Source organism: Miniopterus schreibersii (genome assembly GCF_964146895.1).
Source record: "Miniopterus schreibersii genome assembly, chromosome: 20".
NCBI lineage: Eukaryota > Metazoa > Chordata > Mammalia > Chiroptera > Miniopteridae > Miniopterus > Miniopterus schreibersii.
In genome coordinates this window covers 6109311-6130389 of record NC_138122.1, presented here as the reverse complement: position 1 = coordinate 6130389, position 21079 = coordinate 6109311, and the positions used below count along the sequence as shown (strand labels likewise).

At 42.3% G+C, this 21079-nt stretch overlaps 1 protein-coding gene across 6 annotated transcripts in view; it reads right to left on the bottom strand.

The window, feature by feature from the left end:
* Positions 1-21079, bottom strand: part of OPCML (opioid binding protein/cell adhesion molecule like) — a 1023398-nt gene that overhangs the window by 74240 nt on the left and 928079 nt on the right. For all 6 annotated transcript variants that reach the window (XR_013997786.1, XR_013997787.1, XM_081122824.1 and 3 more), the window contains one exon: positions 19678-19803. Coding sequence is in view for 4 of the 6 variants with exons in the window: in XM_081122824.1 (XP_080978950.1) it covers positions 19678-19803 (126 nt within the window). In the remaining 2 variants the exon portion in view is untranslated. The remainder of the gene's footprint in view (positions 1-19677; positions 19804-21079) is intronic.

Genomic DNA, 21079 nt, shown 5'->3' with positions numbered 1-21079 from the left:
GTGAGACCTCGCCAGAGAAGCCGCAGTGAAAAAGCGAAAGCTCCTGTAAGCGGAAAGGTGAAAGTCCTCGACTTCAGAAGGTGTTGTTCCAGTCGCACCCCACCAGAGGAAGGGCGAGTGCAGCACAGGACAGTTTTGAGGGAACAAGGGAGAGACAGAGGGGTGACATTCACGTAACTTTTATTCTCGTTCATTGTTATAATGGTTCTGTTGATTGCTGTTCATCTCTTACTGTGCATACTCTATAAATTATACTTTACCAAAGGCATTATGTATGGGAAAAACACAGTACATATAGGATTCAGCGCTGTCCACAGTTTCAGGCACCCACTGGGGGTCTCGGGATGTATCCCCCGTGGTAACGAGGACTGCTCTACACCGAAAAAGAGACTGAAGAATTTAATGGGCTGGTGAGAGAGAGAGGGAGAGAGAGAAGGGGGGAGGTGAGTGATATGAAGGAGAGAGAATGGAAGGCCAGCATGTGTATAATTAAGATTTCTCAGAGCAAACTACACAGAGCCGGTAATCAAGTGTTTAATAGATGCTTCCTTGCGCTGAAGAAGAGCTTGTGTGCATTGTAATGAGATCACCACACGTTAGAAGTCAGTTAGGAGAGACACGTCTACACCCCTGGGCAGAGTTTTAAACACAAAGATAAAGAAAGGAATCTCTTCGTACCTGCAAGCAGAAAGCAAACTACTCATAAAGTTGTAAAAATCAGGAAATAAGGCCCTCGAGTGCCCTCCTTTTTCACTGAATGCCACACTGAAGGGAGTGGTCACTCCAGAAGCTTTGAGAATAAAGACCAAGATCTTCATGTTTTATACTCGGGAAAGTGCCCATGGCATCTGGAGGCAACAGAAGACCTTGAGCGACAGTGTCTGAGGTTTCCTACTGCAGTTCCAGCAGCGACCACAGCTCTTGCTGCAAAACAGGTTGTAATAAATATGTATCACATTAAAGAAAAAACGATCCAAGAATCAGAAAATATAGCACTCACACGTCTCTTTGGTAAATTCTTGAAATAGATTCCAACTTAGAGACGAGAAAAGGGAAACGCTAACGAATGGCACCTACGAAGAATTCGCGACAGGCCTGGCGGGGAGGTGGCTCAAAGGGAGCAGGCAGAGGCACTGTTATCAATCTGACAATCGGGCGGAAGGAACGCACAGATGCATCGATATGTAATCCGGGATCACAGATTAAAATGCGGGCCTGATATGCAAGGTGAGCGCGGAGGCGGGAGCGAGCAGGGAGGCCCGGCGATTCCTGCCGCAGACAGGAGCGCGGGTGAGCTCGTTCACCCAGCTGGAGTAATTAGCCTCACGGAGATCACGCACACTCCTGGGAACTGAAATGCAAGACCAGCATGAGGAAAACGCGACATAGTCATTTCCAGCACTGGACAGGGTCAAAGCAAAGCAAATGGGCTTCCGATCGCACACGGTATACAACACGGAGACGGTGGGACAGAACAAAGGCGGGCGGCGAAAAGATGACAAGGGCCAAACACGCCAGTTTAATAACACCCTCCAGTGGGTAAGCCCCCATTAAAAAAGGGGCTCAGATCCCACTGAAAAGAGAAAAGGAAACGATATGTTTCTGTTTTGTCTACAAAAGGTACGCCTAAATTAGAACAACACAAGAATTTCTTTTAAAGTTGGGCAAATGTCTTTCTAGCATTAACAAAATCAAAGCGGGAAATACAATTCTCAGGTCAGATAAAAAATAAAAGACTAAAAACATTACATTGTAAAGAAGTCATTTATACTGATAAAAAACAATTCATAGTGAAGCTTTCATTATTTTTAAACTTTACGCATGAAATATAGATAAAGCAAACTGTATTAGAAATGCATCAAAACACTATTAAAATCTATTATTATTCACTTTTGGTTTCATCAACTTTGAGGAAACAAATGATGTAGTATGGCTTCCACATCAGAATAATAGAATTCTCTATCTGTGTGGCTATATATGTATAATATCTGTCCTATACTTTGTTAGTATTTATGAAGTGTTTTATACTATGTGTGTGTATAAACATTTATACATACCAATTACAAATACATTTTATATATTTTATATAGCACCTACTGTTCTCACCTCATACATTAACATAAATACTTATAAATTTGACTGCCATGAAATATTTATCAAAATGGATCATATAAATTTCCAAAATTAATTCAAGATCAACAATAACATGTTAATAAAAATTGCCAAAGAACCACTCACAAATTAGGCCTGGACCTAAATAAGTTAAAATGCAATTTTTATCAAACTCTTAAGGAACATAAATTCTTTATTCTATTTAAAATGATCCAGAGTGCTTGGTGTTGGGAGAGGGTGTTCGGAGGAGTAGAGGGAATGAGCAAAAAAGAAGAAAAGAAAGAGAGAGCGAGAGAACTCACGAACATGGACAACAGTGAGGTGATTGTGTGGAGGGGGTAGGTGGGAGAGACCATAAAGGGGATAAATGATGATGGAAAAAATAAAATAAAGTAAAAGAAAAGAAAAAAGAAAAATTCAAATAGCAAAAAAAGATAAAATGAAATAAAATGATCCAGGCTACAAGGGATGAAAATTCTACCAATTCATTTAGCTATGGTAATATAAACAGTACTTAGGAACAAGTTTCTTGACTATGTGGTAACCTACAGACACCCCCACTTTACTGTCAATGGTGAAACAATAAACAAAATACTAACAAATGGAATATTTCAACATTACAATACATAATGTCATTGTTTAAATACTCATTGATCAAAGAAAATACATATAATTCTATAATTTGTCAAAAAAGATAATTTGATAAAACCTGTCCTTGTGTGAACTAAACATTTCTATGGAAATAGAAAGAGAGGCTCCCTTATCTTTAACATGATAAAGCAGCTCTCTCAAGCCAGCATCGTACCTAATAGGAGAATACTAGAAATATTTCTATACAAAGATAAAAAAGACACAGATCCCTCGAACCATTACTATTATTAAATATTGCTTTGAAATACCAGTACCACCAATTATATTCAAACTCTTTCTGAAAATAATTTAGGGAGAAACATTTTCCAACTAACTTCATAAGGACCAGGTTACCTTGAAAACCAAACCCAGACAACATCGTTACAGACCAACAGCCCTCATGAGCACAGATGCAAAATCCTTAACAGAACACTGCCAAGTTCAACCCAGGTCCATACAAAAAGTGATAGGAGGCTATGATCACATGAGGTTTATTTCAAGAATGCAATTTTAGCATTAAAGTATTAAAATATAATTTAGTATAATTTATTTGATGATAATCTCAGTGATGCAAACCAGACAGTTGAAAAACTGCAGCATCCTTCGCAGGCAATGCGAAGGAAAAACCCCACAAAAACAACAACAACACAGAATGAATAAAACTTTTGTAGGCTAGAAAAAGAAAAGAAAATCTTTAATCTGATAAAGGCCATCTGTGAAAAACTTACAGATGGCATTATTCTTAATGGCAGAAAGCAAAATGATTTTCTTCTAATCAGGAATAAGATTGGAGGTCAGCTGTCATTATTTACACTTAAGGTTATGTTGGTGGAGAACTTAGCTAGAACAATAAGGTAAGAAAAAAAAGTGAGGCATACCAAATGGTTAACAAAAAGGCAAAATGGCTTTTATTCACAGAAGACTATCAATCCTGAAAAAAATCTTAACTAATCTAAAATATATTAGAACTAATAAGTAAATTTAGCACTGTCAAGAATGCAAGTTCAATAAAAAAAAACCCCACATATTTTATTTCTATATGTTTTCAATGATCAATTGAGAGTTTAAAAATGCCCTGAAACTATACATTGAAAGCTACAAAACATTGTTGAAATATTAAATAAGGCCTAAATAAATGGAAGAATTTATTTTATGGTTTGGAAAATCAATATTGTTGAGAGTTCTTATTCTCAAATTGATATATAATTTCAGTGTATTTTTAGTCAAAATCCCAATAAGCCTTTTTTTTTTTTTTTTTTTGTAGATGTCAAACTGATTCTAAAATTATATAAAAATACAAAGAATACAGATTGATCAATATCTTGAAAAAGAACACATTTTGGTGACTTACATTGTCTGATTTTAAGACTTACTATGAAGCTACAGTTATCAAAATGGTATGGTACGGCATACAGATAGACATAGAGATTAACAGGACAAATAGAGTCCAGAAAGAGGTCCAAATAATGGTCAATTGATTTTGACATAGAAGCCAATTCATTAGAAAAAGAATAGTATTTTCAACAGACGGTGCTGTATTAATGGAATAGTCATATAAAAAAAATAAATCTCATATTTTGAGACTCTTACCATGCACATGAATTAACTCATGTGGATATTATGCCTAAACAAACAAACAAAAAAACTAAAGTTCTAAAACTGCTATAATAAAACATAGGAGACAACATTTGTAACCTTGAGTTACATCCTATTTTTTATATAAAACCTAGAAAACTAGAACTATAAAATAAAATACTACTAAATCAGACTTCACCAAAATGAAAAGCTTAGGCTTTTTGAGAAGCACCATTAAGAAAATGGGGAGGGAGGCCACAGGCTGAGAGAACGTATCCTCAGTGCATACACACGACATAGGATCTGTATCTAGAATATATTAATAGCTATTACAACACAATATTTAGAAGAGAAATAACTCAATTAAGAATAGTTGGAAATTTCAACCAACACTTCACAAAAGAAGATACATGAATTGCCACAAAGCACAGGAAAAGCTTCTCAATAAAAATGCAACTTAAAACCAGGATGTGGTTTTCCCAATATCCTGATTAGAAGAGAGAACATTTAAAAGACTGGACACCATATGCTAGCAAGCATGTAATGATTACATGATACTGAATGAAATGGAAAATGACAATCACTTTGAAAAACTGTAAACAGTTTCTTGTAAAGTTAAATATGAACTTATTCCAGCCCTGTGCATTTACCCAAGAGACAGGAAAATGTACGCCCATGAGAAAATCTGTATATCACTGTTCATAGTAGCTTTTTCATAATGGTCAAAAAGTAGAAACAATCAAATGTCTATCAACTGGCAAAGGAGGAAACAAATGTGGGTATGTTCATATTCCACTCAGCAATAAATAGGAAAGAACCGCATGGTGTCCCGAGTGAAACGCAGAAGCTGAGTGGAAGAAGCCAGAAAAAAAGAAGTACGAATTCTAAGATTATACAAATTTTGTATTTTTTCCAGAATATAAAAATGTATATGTGTGCGTATAAAAAAAGCTTAATATATATAGTAAGAGAAAACAGATCTGTGTTTGACTCAAATGGGGAGTTAGGATAAGGGTTGGTGTGAAAACAAGGAACCTTGCTGACCTGATGGCACAGCAACGCACTAATGGGCTCCACCTTAGGGTGCGTGGTTTAAAGATGTGGAAATTTGTAGAAACTCGCCAATAATGGATGGACCTTGAGGGCATCATGCTAAGTAAAATAAATCAGAGGAGAGAGACAAATACTCTATGATCTCACTTATATGTGGAATCTAAAAAAAATTAAAAAATCCAAACTGAGAGAAAAAAATATCAGATTTGTGTCTGCCGGAGGCAGGGGTGAAGGGTGGGGAGGTTGGGTTGGAGTAGTCAAAGGCACAAACTTCCAGTTGTAAGATAAGTAAGTCCCGGGGATGTGATGTGCAACACCACGACTACAGTCAGCACTGCGGTGCGGTGTAGTTGACAGTCGCTAAGAGAGTAGAGCCTAAAATATTTTATTACAGGGGAAAATGTATCTTTGTAGCTGTAAGCGGGGATGGATGTTCACTAAACTGACCGTGGTAATCGCTGGGCAGCATGTGCCTATCAAGTGGTTAGGCTGTACACCTTAAGCTCACAGTGTTGTATGTCAACCACGGGAAATAAAATTGGAAGGAACAAAACTCAACCGATTACACTTAAAATGGCACATTTTATTTTATGTAAATTATGACCACACAAAAATTCCTTTTCTAGAAAGCCTGTGTTCTCACCTTCTATTCCTGTTTACGGTTCGTGATTTGCTCCCCACTTCCTCCTTAAACTTCCTCTCACACCCGTTTCACAGGGATAAAAATGTGTATGACAAAGTAGGGGTGTTTTCTTGGTTCCTAGGTTGTATTGTGATCAAGCTAATCCCTAGAGCTGCAGATAAAGGCCTTAAGGAGCTAAGCTGATTTACCTGAGAAAGCTAAGAAAGCTACTGCTGAGGGAGGCCAGATCGGGTTCAGGTGAGAGAGCAGGGATGTGGATCACCTAGAGTTTTCTTGGAGTGAAAGACGGAGAAAAGGCTGGTAAGAAGCATTGTCTGCTATTTACTATCTGTTAGATAGAATGACGGGGCCACTTTGAAAGATTGTAGTAAAGAGCTAGCCTTCATTGAAACACTTGTTTTCTCTATGCGGTCAAACCCGCCTCCTTGGACGACAGTGTTTTAGTTGGCCCAGCTAAGAGCAGCCCAACAATTTTATGGAGGTTACGACAACTTCGCACTGTGTGCCCAGCATCACCGCAGGGCTTACAGAGCCAACTGCGCGGTGCTGTCTCATGCCCACGTCTCTCCTCTTGCTCGCTCAGCCGCCCGGGGTATTACTCTTCTCCACCTCGCTCATATTGCTCTGTTTCCTTGGACTAACTTCTAAGAGCCCTGTTTGCCTCTTTCAGGAAGCCATCCCTGATTCTCCACATTTCCCAGTCGAGGGTAGATGGCACAATGCTTTGAGTGTATTAGCAGGGCACCCACCACACTGGGTTCTAACTTTATGTTTTATACCCATGTCTCTCCCTAAATGTGAGTTCACTGAGCAAAAGCATGAGTTACCTTTTAAACTCCACTGTCAAACCCAGTAGCCGCCACATACTAGGCACTCACTTCTTTCCTGAATGATTGAACGAGTCCATGAATAAATAAATGATTGAAGGAATGCTGTTTTCAGCTGCAATCAATTTAACCAGTCTAGGCCTCTGTTTCTCTCTATATAAAATGTGTATGCTAGTCCCTGTATTTTATTTTATGTCATTTATTTTTCTGTCTGCATTTTGACAGAAGACCTTTGTGCAAACCAAATGAGATTAAGTAAAAGTGGCAAGTCAGAAAATTTAAGGGACGGTTTTGGTGATAACGATGATGACAGTGTCATTTCAATGTTTTATTCCATGAAACTTGTAATCAAAGCATGCAAACCATCAGAAGTCCAGAGTCTGGCAAGAATGGAAGGCTCAGCAGTTACCAAGGATCAGAGACAGCCACTGGGAGCTCTGATGAGACCAAGTTTGAAGGATCAATAGCTCTTAAGAATGAAGGTAGGAGAAGTGCAGGTGCACAGATCAGGGGACCCGAGGCAGCAACACCAGGAGACAGGGATGCGCAGGCCTCTCTGTCCTCCTTGCTGACTGCTGCTGGGAACTACAAGGCCTGGGCTCTCAGGAGTGTAATTTCAGCTGGAGGCGACACCTGAGGCTTCTAGGTACACGACACCTTAGGCACAACCAGAGGTGCTGGGAATACAGGAGATTCTTAAACTATGACTCAAAGTGCTATGGCCAAGCTGCCTTCCCTCTAACAGTACTCACACCCTCTGGACACGAACTGTCGCCAAAAGGATATCTGCGGTGTTGTGGGAAGTTTGGGACCAAGTCAGGAATAAAAATAAAAGCAGGGTGCTGGGGAGGGGAGAGAGTAAGAGGTGGGTTGGTTTACAGCCTGGCCCAGGAAGACAAAGGTTCGGATGCCTTGCCCTGCGGTGGTGCAGAGCTCCCTGCAGCCCATGACACTCTGAAGAAATGGCTCGTTTCTTCATTAGTGGTGCTGGCAACATCCTTACTGCCCATAAGGGAGACAAACCCTGTCACTGCAGATGTAATTACTGCATCCGGTTCCAACCGTGCAAGGACAAATCAGCACAGGCTCAGCGGAGCCGGAGGAGGCCCTGGAGAGCCCAGATGAGAGCATTTGTGGATGGCGATGGTGTGCAGAGTGGAGGTGAGCTGAGCAAAGCTGGTGGGGGGAGGGAAAGAATTAGGAAAGAGGAGTTCTGAATGTAGCCTTCACTTTACATTTCTCTTAGGAGCAAAATCTCCAGCGTATCATTAAAAACAAACTATTTCCAGCTCTCCAAGGGATTCTTCTCACCAAACAGTGGCTCTAGAGTGGAGAAACTGTTGATAGTAAATGAAAAGACAGGGCGAAGGGGGGGGGGGAAGGAAACACATAAAGAAAAGGCAGAAAGGACCTCAGCGATTGCCTCCTCTGAATAATGAGGCTTGCGGGAGGAAAATGGAGGGGGCCCTGGGCGGGTGCCCCCCTGGGAGGGGGATCTTCCCCATCTGCTCACTCCACTCCAGCTCCTGCTTGTGTGGGGGTCAGTCACAGCCTCCGGCTGCGGAGCCCAGGTTCAGTGACAGTCACCTATTTTTGCTTCTGAGCCCAGTTCCCCTGGCTCCTGCTCACGTCCAGTGGGGGTCACTCAGAGGCTGGGACATTCGTGAAACAGAAGGGCGTCACCCCAGCAGCTGCCTGGGCCTTTCTCCTTCCCCCCCTCAGAATCTCCCATGGAGAGAGGAGCTCATCCAGCAGGGTCTCCGCCTCTAAACTGAGGAGGAGGGAAACCCCCCCGCCCCGTTCTAGAGTCATATCTTGGCATCTGTCCTGTTGGACTAGAATCCAGCACAGCTGGGGGTCTGAGGAGGGGACAGAAAGCAAGGAGCCTTCAGAGACCCAGATAGCATCACGGTGTCACACAGACAAATTCATTATGTAAGATGCTAAAATCACTCATTTAATTTGTCCAGACTGAATTGTACGCGATGAGGCCAATCATCCCAACTCTTGGTGGGCACCCCTTTCATTAAGTCAATGAGCCCCCAGCACAGTCGCAGAGTTTCCACAGAACACGGTTGGGAGGGAATTGAACTCCTTCCAGATCAGGGATCGCCAACGTCTGGAGACCTAGGCTGGTGGAAGCCTCACTATTGTGTTAAAACGTGGTACAAGCAAAGCCTTGGCGCTAAGAGCTCCTGGTGCTCAGTTAGGCGAGGGTGTATTAGGAGAGATGGAAGGAAAGGGAAGGAAAGCACGTTAGAGATGAGGCTGCAGGCTCCTGCGGCCTCCTGGCAGAGATCAGGCTTCGGTGCCTTCTGCAAACAGCCTCAGTCCACACACCAGGGCTCCCCTTTGCCATCCAGAGGGCACTTCCTGCACCTGGGGACTAGGCTGGGCACATCCCCGATGCCTTCCCCCTCCTCCTCTGGCTCCCAGAAGACAGGTGTAGAGGCACAAATAAGCTTGTATTCATCAGTAGGTACTTTTCCATCAACTTTAAATTTCAAGGCATTAATTGTGTCCGTGCTGGAGAAGATCACAAATGTGTAAGCCCCGTATCTATTCTCAAATGGCCTAAGTACAGGAGGGGACAGGTTACCTCTGGCCAGAGCAGAGCACACCATCTCAAAGAAAATGTAGTGAATTAGTGAGTCAATTAATTAAGACAAACCACGTGTTTGCTCTCAGAGTAGGAGAGTTCAAGGGGAGCAGAGGCTCGGTCTATGTTACTCTTGGCTGTATCAACACCACCATCGTGAGAGGCGCTCTTGACACACCTGGTGGTCACCTGAGCGAATGCAGCACACTTGCATGTAAGGGAGGTGGCAATTACCTCTGTCATTTGCTGCATAACTCAGAGCTAGGGATTGTGTCTTTCTTGGCCTGATTCTAGCTGCTTTAGATGTGGAATCCCCTCCGCAAGCCACCCAAATCTCCTTCAGCAACTCCCAGAATCTTCTCCAACCCATGGTGGAGATGGTAGCTTTGAAAAGGACCCATGACAGCCCCTACCTGTCTCATTCATATAGGAAAGAGGTGGCCCCGACCCCACTGCAGCAATGCTATGCTCGCAGGTGTCTCCCAGTCCTGCTCTGCTTACAGCAAGAACTATGCCCTCTTTAGCTTTGTTACATACTACCTTACACATCACATGGTCAGTTTAATCAGAGCTACTTGGGCTGCAAGTGACAGCAACCCAATTAAAATAGGTTGTGCAAGAAAAGGTGATTTATAGGAACTTTTGTCCTAGAGATATAGAGGTTTGTTAGAAAGAAGTGGAAATGACTGTGAAAAAGGTAATACCAAGGGCTGCAGGTGCACACATATGGCCCTAAAGGTGTTTTTTTTTCTTTTTTCTTTTTTAATGTTTTTATTGATTTTAGAGACAGAGGAAGGGAGAGGGAGAGAGAGAGTAACATCAATGACAGAGAAACATGAATTGGCTGCCTCCCGCATGCCCCCTACTGAGGATCAAACCCACCAACTGGGGCATATTCCCTGACCTGGAATCCAAATGGTGACCTCTCTGTCCATGGGACAATGCCCAACCACTGAGCCATACCAGCCAGGGCTGGCCCTAAAGGTCTTTCAAATCTACTGTCAAGGGTGCTCCTCTGTCCAGGCAGTAGGGGGAAAGAAATTTCTCTTAGGTTCCTTCAGTATCTGGCCAGATAAAGGAGCTCAGTGTTTGAATTAAAGCACATCATCTCCAGAGGTGGTGCAGTATGTTTGCATGTTTGTATGGATCCAGGCTGCTTATTATTTTCTATAGAAGCCTATAATTTTTGTTCAGCAGTGAGAGTCACCATGGACCCACTGCTGAGGACAATTAGATCTATAGTACTTGTAAAGCTTGTCTCAATTTTATCAGTGTCCAACCGATTTCAATAGCATGATTTGATGCAGGGATTGCATTGAGAAGGCCCTATGGCGGACGCAGGCAGCACTGGATGCCTTCCCAGTTCTCATTTTACTTTTGAGTTAGTTGGGCTTTTCACTTGCTATGATATATGCTAATATCCATTCTTATGTTATAATCTCAAAAGTATTTGGAATAGATACTGTCAAATTACATTCTCCAGCCCTGCATAAGAGAATCATATTATCAGTAACTCTTTTCTGGTTCATAGATAGAGAAATTGAGACAGAGGCTTAGTGATTTGCCAGATTTACATAGAGAATGAGTCGATCAGAAAGGAAATGTTCCTAGTCAGACCCAGACACAAGAACATCTCATTTCCAAGCTCTCTAACTCGCAATTTTCTTTGTACTTTCTGGTGCTCTTAGAATAAAGACCATCTTCTTTAAGGGGCTCTGTGTGAGCTGGCCCTGACTTGCCCACCTCAGCATTGTCTTTCCTGCTACTGCAGATGCAAAGCATGGTTCTTTTGGTTTTGAAGAAACACACCCCCTCTCGCCTCAGGGCATTTGCACTCACTGGTTCCCTTGCCTGGAAGATTTCCACACAACCCAGCCCCAATACACATCCCTACCCCTGCCCCTCGTTAACTTTCTGTTCATCTTCCTATGTCAGCTCAAGGGTCTATCACAGGAAAGACTTACCCTGGATTAGCTCACACCTCCCTGTTGCCCATCAGAGCAGTTACTGCACTTTGAAATTACATATTCTTACATATTCTTGATGATCTGATTAATCACTATCTCCCTGGTTAGACTATATAGGCTCCATAAGGACAAAAGTCATGTCTATTTTGCATGCTATTGTTGCTATGGGGCAAACAAATATTTTAAATAAATGAATAAATCAGTGGAAAAGGCATACATACAGAGATAGCCTTTCAATAGACATCAGGCAGCATGTCCAAGTCCAGTGTTACAACTGAGTTAGTTGGGCTTTTCACTTGGCATTATGCTTATTAATATTCATTCTTATGTATACAATCTAAAAAGCCCAGTGAAGAAGCCAAGTGTAATTCAATGCAAGCCTAATTTCCAGCTGCCCCGTTTCTCAGGTACATAGCTTCCCAGTGTGAGGACTGTAACAGTGTTCAGCATGGTCACAACCAAGAACCGTGCCTCCAGACATATTTGTTTGCTCTATGGTGAGTTATTGGGCCTGGACACTTAAGAAGAGAGCCCTAGGGAATTATTATCTAGTTCTTAGAAAAGAAGAGAGAAATACTAGCAAGGCGTCATGAACCCATTCTTCTTAGTGTCACAAAGGAAGAGTCTCCACTTTGGAGCCAAGGTCAGGATCATCAGCTACACAGTGATGTTGGCTGCCTGTATCCTTCTGCCAGGATAACTTGGTCCACCCTCCCTTTGCTCACACAGAAGAATTTCAGCCTCCCAAGGAGGAGATTCTCAGGAATTTATGACTCAATCAACTCACACAAAAGGAGCATAAATGGGATTAGTTTTAATATTGTTAAGTTGCAAAAATACAGGCATATGTGCATGCCAAAGCGAAAATGTACGCAAGCAAAGGGGGGAAACATATGGGTACCCATATGGCAAAGAGCACATTGCTAGACCTTCATACACTTCTCGTTTACAACAAGAATCAAAGTTAGTGAACATAAATTTGCTTTGCAAAAATGCGAGGGAAACAGCTTGTTTGCCCATAACTATTCTACTGAGCAAGATGTGTGTAACCTTGATTTCTCATCTCAGACACCTCTTTCTCACACTCTGGGGATTAATTAGGCTCTAAACACAACTTCAGATTAGAAACAAGGATCCCGGCTGCCTGGGAGAGACAAAGAAGCAGTAGCAGGACTGGATGATGCAGCAGGTCAACTAATGGGCAGTTCCTATTAGTGGCTGGGAACTTGTACCTGGGATGGCTCAGAAAAGAAATGAGGTTGGTAGGTCTCAGTGGGTTTATTTTAATTGAAGCAGAGAAACAACAGGGACCCACAGCAGACAATAGCAAGAATGTGGTTTTCATTTGGAGGCTGTGCTTTTCTTCGAAAAATTCTGGGTGGTAGCTAGAAAATCTCTAAACATAGGAAGGCAAGTGTGGAGTTCAGGAGAATATTATAAGAGCAGGGGTGATACTCAAAGCTAGTGAGCACCCTTGGGTGCCCCAGATAACAAGCAGAAGTTGATAAAATATATCATTTCGTATGGTACCTGTTCCAGCTTCAAGCCATGGGGGCCATCTTTGTACAGTATAAAGAGCTTTAGGCTTGAAAAACAAGAAGTAGGTTCCTTTCATGGATCTACAACTTCGCTTAGCTCTGAGTCATTCATCATTAGTTAACTTTTCCTAGCGTGTCTCCTTACATCTGAAACAGGCAGACTATCCCTTCTCTGACCTAGTTTAGAGAGTTGCTGTAATCTCACTTGAAATGATGCATGTGAAAATATTTTGTAAATAATAAATTCCCACATAAGCATATTATGAGTGGAAAACTAAGGTTTGTTTTACTTATCACTCCTATTTTTTAAGTTTCTATTTTTTAATAATTACTGATTCACAAGGAGTTGCAAAAATAGTAGAGAGAGGCCCCATGTACTCATCCCCAGCTCCCCCAGTGGTGGCATCTTATAGAACTAAAGCACATGATCAAAACCAGGTAACTGAGATGAGCACAATGCAGTGAATTGCATTAGAGAGCTCGCTTGGATTTTACTAGCTTTTGCATCACACATACAGATTCATATAACTATAAAACACTCACGATGTGGAATTGTTCCATTACTAGAAGACAACTCCCTCCTGCTGCCAGTTCTCCTCCCCTGCCCCGCCCTGTGGCAAACACTGACCTGCTGTGCATCTTTAGAATTTTCCATTTTGAGAATGTTATAAAAGCGGAATCATACACTATACACCCTTTTGAGACTGACACTTTTTAAAGCATTTTTTTAAATCCTTGCCTGAGGGTATTTTTTCCATTGCTTCTCAGAGAGAGTGGAGGGAGGGAGAGAGAGGGAGAGAGAGACATCGATGTGAGAGACACATTGATTCCTAAAGGAGCCCTGGCCTGGGCCGGGGGTGGAGCCTGCAACCGAAGTATGTGCCCTTGGCCAGAATCAAACCCCAGACCCTTCAGTCCGAGAGACTACACTCTAACTACTGAGCAAATCCGGGGACGAGAATGACACTTTTCATTAAGTATAATGCCCTAAAATCCATCTAAGTTTGAGCATATTGATAGCTCATTTCTTTCTATCGCTAAGGAACACTTCGTGGTGTGAATGTGCCAGCTTGCTTCCCCGCTCCCCCATTGAAGGACATCTGGGTGGCTTCCAAACGTAGCTATTACACATAAAACTGCTATGTCATTCAGGTTTCTTAGGTGGACCAGGTAGACACTAAATCACTGATGAATGAATGACCCAAGACTGTCAAGAAATAAGAAACAAAGACAGAGGTAGGAATAGGTAGAATCACAGGCATACTAATTTAAAAGCATAATAATCCTCATTAGCACTTTTCTCTCAGGGCCGCTGGAGCATTTAACGAGTTAAAACATGAGAACTTTGCAACAGCGTTTGACACAGAGTAAAGACCCATCACGATACTCTCACAACCGTCTCTAAGCTCACCCCACGCTGCAAGGATTCTGGGGAGAGACTGAAACACGTGGCACAGCAGCAGTTTAGAGAGAACTGCTGGCATGTTAAAAGTGTCCGGCACTCTCACACGCCTTCCATTCAGTTTCTCTTTATACCCTTAAAAGAATCTGATGAAAGTGACAGAGATAGTCCCATTTTGCAGCCTGGGAGACTGAGAATTGCAGACAGAGATAAACTGATTTTTCTAAAGCTGCTCAGATTGGTAGCCACTAGGGTCAGAGTTCAGTCCCAGCTCTGCAAGGATCTGAAGTCTGTGGCCTCTCTGAGGGAACACTACCAGCCAGAGGAAACTGATGCCCACACCCGAGTCCAGGCCAAGCTTCTTTCACTTGGACTCTTACGGATCTGGCAGTTTCTTCTAAGACTTTCTTCTCGGGAATGTCTTACATGTAAAATAAGGGATACAGTAGAGACAGTCCTGGACCCATGCACTTTGTGATCTAAACATCTAGCACCCTGAAGAGAAGATAGAAAGACCTGCTCAACCAGGTCAGAATTATGAGTAGTGACCTGACCAGTATTTGCAATCTTAACTCACGTGGGTCTCATTCACCCAGTAGCTACTTATATCTAAAACAAAACAAAACATTATTTTCCCCCAAACAGCCGTCATCTGCGCCATTTATCCCATTCTTAAAATCGCCTGCCCTTTCCTCAGAGAACGTTCTCTCCCACCACTAGGTTCTCATTCAGGATAAATCAAGCTGGTTCTATAAATCCTCACTCACAGCAAATTAGAAGAAAACAATCAGAAGAAATGTGGCTGCTGAAAGGCAGGCACACTGACATTAGGAAGAACTGTCAATAGTCTGAATGGAGAGAAGGAAGGAAGAGAGGAACCGTAAATGCAAACACACACAAGAACTGAAATAGTATTTTAGGGCCACATTCCTCATTATCGCAGCCCCCAAATGCTGCGATACAAACAAGTTACACGAGTGATGTTTGTATTGCGTTGTAAAGACGAGGCTGAATGGCACTCCCTGTACTCGAGGAAAGAGTGGAGAATGTAATGCATTTTTTAAATACTTCCATTAAAAATGACTCACGTCAGTGCATAAAGGAGTCAGCTTCGGTTACCTGGAAAATTCGCTTCCATGAAATAACTCATTTACTTTCTCCCTCCGGTATCACTGAATGTGAGTAGGTTGTAGGAGCAGCACACTCACAGGTGAATAGCTGTCATCTTACTATCTCCATGGAGAGGAAACAGAAAAGAAGAATTTTTTATTTTCCCCAAAGACCGTCCAAATATGTCGCTGGAAGTGGGGCCAGGCGTGTAAGGCACTGTCGTGGGTGACGATGGCATCCTGAGAGGGAAGGCCACCCTCCTCAGAACACAAGAGCCTGTACTGTCCCCTCGGCCACACCCGCCTTTGCAATTTTCACATTTCCCATGGTTTTACATTAATGATTCCCAGTGGATGCTGGCCCAGGGCCCCTCCTTCTGTCCCTCAGTAAAGGAAAAGAAATTATCCTGGGAACACCCCTGTTTCGCAGTTGTTTTCCAAACACATCGGCCACTCCCCAGCCCCCTTTGCCTGCCTGTGCTGGGACCTGCCCACCCTTTTCCCTGGAACCACTTTGCGGCTGTGGCCTGTGAGTCCCTCCTGCTTCTGAAACTGCAGTCACTCAGTGTAGGTTTCCATGTGTGCGGAGCTGTCAATCAAATGTCATATTTTTAGCAAATTCATATAAATTAATGTTTGTTTTATAAAAAAACCATTATCTGCTACTGAAAATAAATTCAGCGTAACTCTTTATATCTAAAGCTAAAGAATAAATACACAGTCAGATGCTCAGCGCTTTGCATGTCAATAGCAATCCTCAGAATGTATGTTTGCATAGCACTTTTCTTTGAGATGTTTACGATACTTCACAGTCCTGATCCTGAAAAAAGTCCCAGTTTCCCCCAGAGGTGAGGCAGGTGTCCCCTGGGAGTGTCCTGTTTCTGGGAATCCTGCATATTTGTCCACATTGCAAAGGACACTGGAGGTCAGGAGGTCTCCAGCTGCAGATCCATCTACAGATCAGAAATGCTCGGAGGTCTTTACATGCACATTTGGAATCCTGATAATTTTTCAAAACTTTCACCCTACTTTCATAAGAAAGGCTTGCTCTTGGTTTGTTTTTAAGTGAAAATGAGCCTAAAGACCAAACGTTACTTCAAAAAGGCTTCCAGGAAAATGGCAATGATGGGAATATTTAAACATGGAAATCGGCAAATGCTACCAGGGACCGTGCCCCAATCAGTTTTAAACATTTACTGGTATTCTATTACCTAAAACCTTACCTTTTAAAAATACCTATCGTTTTAGGTATTAACCATATTTGTGTATTTTGAGCTGCATTTTTCCCCTTTACTATGTCTATTTACCTTTTATATTTCAGAGATTCCTCATAGTTTCTGATCCACAGAAGCTTACAGTTACTATGCTCAAATGTGATAATGGGTTTATTAAGTCACTGGGACGGCAAAGGGGCCACATGCTAAACCCGACTGACAGCTCAGGGGAGGCCTGCATGGCGGCCTTACAAACTCAGAGACCTAAAGGAAGCCCCCAGGATGGTTTGAAATGAAAACTTCCTAACTAAAAGCCAGTCATAGCGGGAGGTCATGTCCTAGGCCAGTGTCCTCCTTGACAAAGGTCAGCCTTTACCCTAACTGGGCCTGTCTATTGTCTTTTGCATCGAAGATAACATACCTGTGGAATGTCCGAGTAATTTTCCTTTTCCTGGACCCCTAAGGACACAACCTCCCGCCGGAGCAGGAGACCCCAGAGCCCCACATTAATTCTCCCTCATACATCTCTATGAGCTGCGTTCATTGTCAATTCCCTGTACCCACCGACGTAAAAGAAGAATGTGTCTCTCTGTTTTACCCCTTCTCCGGCCTCCCTAATCTACACCAATGGATTTCATGTAACCCCTTTGATTTGATGTATAAAATAAGGGGTAAAGCTGCCATTTTCCAGAGCATTTTCTCAATCCATTGAGATTTTGCTTCCCCACAACTGTCATCAGTTTGGTTAAAATAAATTCACAAATAGAATTTCTCTGCAGGTTTGGATGTTTTTTATGTTGCCAGTCTTTAGTCTTTACCTCTTTTCTTTTTTAAAATTTTAATTTTAAGTTCTTTATGTTTTAATTTACCTTTAGCCTTTACCTCTTTTCTATAATTTCTAGGGACTGGAGATGTGTGCTTGGTCTGTCTTTTTAAACCACATAAATAATGTGTTACCATTATTTTTAATATTTAATAATCTGATCATTAAAATACTCTTTTTCTAAATAAAACTTTGTTTATTCATTTCTGTTATGTAGATCCCCAAACTTGAACAACAGGTTTCAACTGTTTCATTAGCATTTTGGGAACACAGATTTCCAGTGAGCTAAATTCTCTGAAGTAATCCAGCTGGAATGTCAAAGGAAATGTCATCGCAACTTTTTATTTCTGGTTCTTGCTGAACTGACCAGCACGCTGTTCCAAAAATGCTGTTGAATGTTCAAGTTTTATTGGCTGCTCTTCTAAACGTTTAAAACAGCTTTCCTAAGTCAGCGTCAGGTGAGGAGCAGCCTCTCAAATAAATATTAGTTGTCACAGCAGATGCTGCTTTTAAACTTGCAACCCTTCAGGTTCCAGTGCTTTTCAAACATGGGAAACAATGCTTTGAGCTTAAGTGCTTCAGTGTCATTAGTGTGTGTGTGTTGGGGGGGGGGGGGCAACAGGGAAAATGAAAGACAGCAAGGTGAAGGCCAGCGCTATGGAAAACAAAAGACAACTGAAAGTAGAGCCCAGCCTGGGAGATTTAAAGAGGAGGAACAATTTAGATTTCGGATTTTCTGATCTTTTTTTTAAGGTTGCATTGCAACTATTACACTGTAGTACCACTATAAATATTGTTAAAAACACGTAAAAAATGTCAAAGTGCTTTTCAAGAGACTTCTAGGCTGAGGAAACTATGTATTTAGGATCAAATAAATGCATTCTGGGATTTTAAGCCTTTATAAAAACATCTCACTTTACCAAATATGTACAGATTGGTCTGAAGGTTAGACGTATTTTTGCATATAATGTAAAGCCACAATTCTCCCTGACTTTGAGCGGAATTCCCATGGGGCTTATGTCTTTGGGAACACACACTATTGCAGTGTTCATATTAAAGCTGAGCTTGGTGATGTTCCTTGTGTGCACTTTAATATTTTCGTTAATGCCACTTCATAATATTGACATTTAGGGTTCCAATATATGAGGGCTTTACACCAAAGGATGTTTGGTGGCTTTATTAGCATTTCCTCCCCTATAACAAGGCAGGGCTGAAATATGTTTTCTTCATATGAAAGGAGGGAATGGAATAGCCGAAGCTTAAACGATGCTCCTAGTAACAGATCCAGTCTCTCACTTGGTAAGTGCTGCTCACATAATTTTTGTTTTAAATTAGGGGGGCAATTTCAAGTCATCTAGATCTACATTAATTTACATCACACACAGGCATCCTCCACATTCCCCTCTTCATTGGGCTTCATGTTCAGATTTCCTAATGCCCGAGAGAGCACTTGTTTCTTATATAATTTCTGGAATTAATCACTGTTCCTGCTAACAGTGTAAATATATCAAGTGGCTCTGTGTCCATCTCTTCAAGTTCACCTTGGAGTAAGTTTTAGTTCCAAGGGGATAGATCAGGCCCTTGTCCTTTTGGTTCCCTGCCTATGAAGTTGAAGGTGAGCGTAAGTGATGTTTTGGTACCGATCATGCAGGCCCAGCACAGGGATGCCCTGGGGGCCTCACCCTTTTGCTCACCCTTCCTTTACTCGAGCGGGTTATGTATGAATGGGTCAAACACACGTGGCTCTGGGGAAATGTCCCGAAAGTACTGAGCAGGGAGAGCCTTTTTCTCTTGGATACACAACGACATCAGCGCTTCCAATGGACACTGCAGTGCTCTCTTCTCTACTTCAGGAAGGACAAACACCAACTAACCCTCACAACCTTGACCTTGAGAAATTAGTTTCTTTGTTGGAAGTTACTCTTAAGGCGCCTCTCTTCATCATAGTTGGGAACACAGAAGCCTGCTAAGGTCATAAAAGGGACTGAAATCATAATTTGGTAAAGTTTTTCTGTAGCTCTTCCCTTTGGGAAGGAATGCTCAGTGACAGATGCGCTCGGCCTTGGCTTTGACATTCCCCTGGTATAAAGCAGCCCTGTTTTCTGATTCCCGAGGTTCCGATGTACAGCAGAATCGCGTCTGCAATATACTAACTCCAAGGACTCTCCACAGGCACATGCCTTACCCTTGACAGACAGGTGTCTCCACGTCACTGTTGGCTCTGGCCTGCCAATAGCAAGACACAGCAGGGTCACGCTGCTCCCCTCGTTCACAGTGATGTCTGAGGAGATATTCATGATCTGTGGAGGGACTGTGAAGAAACAGACAAGGGAATAAATACATGAGAATGATTCTTTGCACTAGGAAGAAGGTGTCAGCCTATAAATATTCATGTAGTTGCTTTAAAATGAGTATTTTCTCAGTAATAATTTCTTGATTTGCCAAAGATTAGGCCACTGACACAACATTTATGTCTTGTATCAGGACACAGGTGTATGGGGGGAGGGGGGAGAAGCGCAGGAACTCAAGGCAAAGACATCAATGCTTGCTGATTGAAGGGAGAAACCAAAAGGAAACTACTTACAAGGTTTCTTGAGAGTCCCTGTCTATCCACGTGCTCGTTTATTTTAGAGGAACTGCTGACTTAAGCAAATAGTCATGAGTTGCCCCCAGTGAAGCCCCTTGTTCAATAAAGCCAGCCACACTAACTAGCTACCATTCCCTGAACTTTCCAGACGTTTTCATGCTCTCTGACCCTGCACCGATTATCCCACCCTGCGATTCTTTTCTTGCACATTTCTTTACCTGAAAATCCCGTCTCCTTCCTTAAAACATATCCTTTAAAACACAGAAAAGCTGTCTCAGACTTGCGTCATCAGAGTTAGCAATGCATTGTCCCTGCTACTATTGCTATTCTAATATTGAATTATAAAGCACAGACTTAATGGCATCATGTCCAGTGGCTAGGAGAAGGGCTCTAGAGCTCAACTCCTCACCTGTTGACTAGTTTGGGGCAAGGTAAACAGCCTTCCCTTCTTCAAGCTTTGGTTTCCTCACCTGAGAAATACAGATGATAGTAGTAGCTAAACTAACTATGTTGTGAGGTTTGGACAAAACAGTGGCTTAGCAGAGTGCCTCATAAGAAAGGAGCACTCAGTAAAAAGCTACTGAGAGGCCAAGGGAGACAAAGATGAAGATGGCAGTAATAGCGTCTTTCTCAATAAACTGTTGAACTCTCATGGGCCGGGGCCACGTCCCTTTACCTTTAGCATCGAAAATGCTGACATGATCCCTGTCCCACTTCCAGGCCCAATTCTCTTAATTCATTTCAAAACTCAGCATTGGAAAATACCCTGATCCCCCTCAACTCTAATTTCTTATCGCCAATGTCCTGGTTGAGTTTCTCACCAAATTTCACATGAACAATGGCAATAGCCCCCAACCTGGAATCTCCCACCTGTTCTCTTTCCAATTTTGGCTCCCTCCAGCCTATCCCCTGCATGTGCCCAGAGGCACCTTTTCAGGCAATAATCTACTCAAACTGCTCCCCTACCTACTCCTTGAGCTCTCCGTTGCCCACCAAGCTT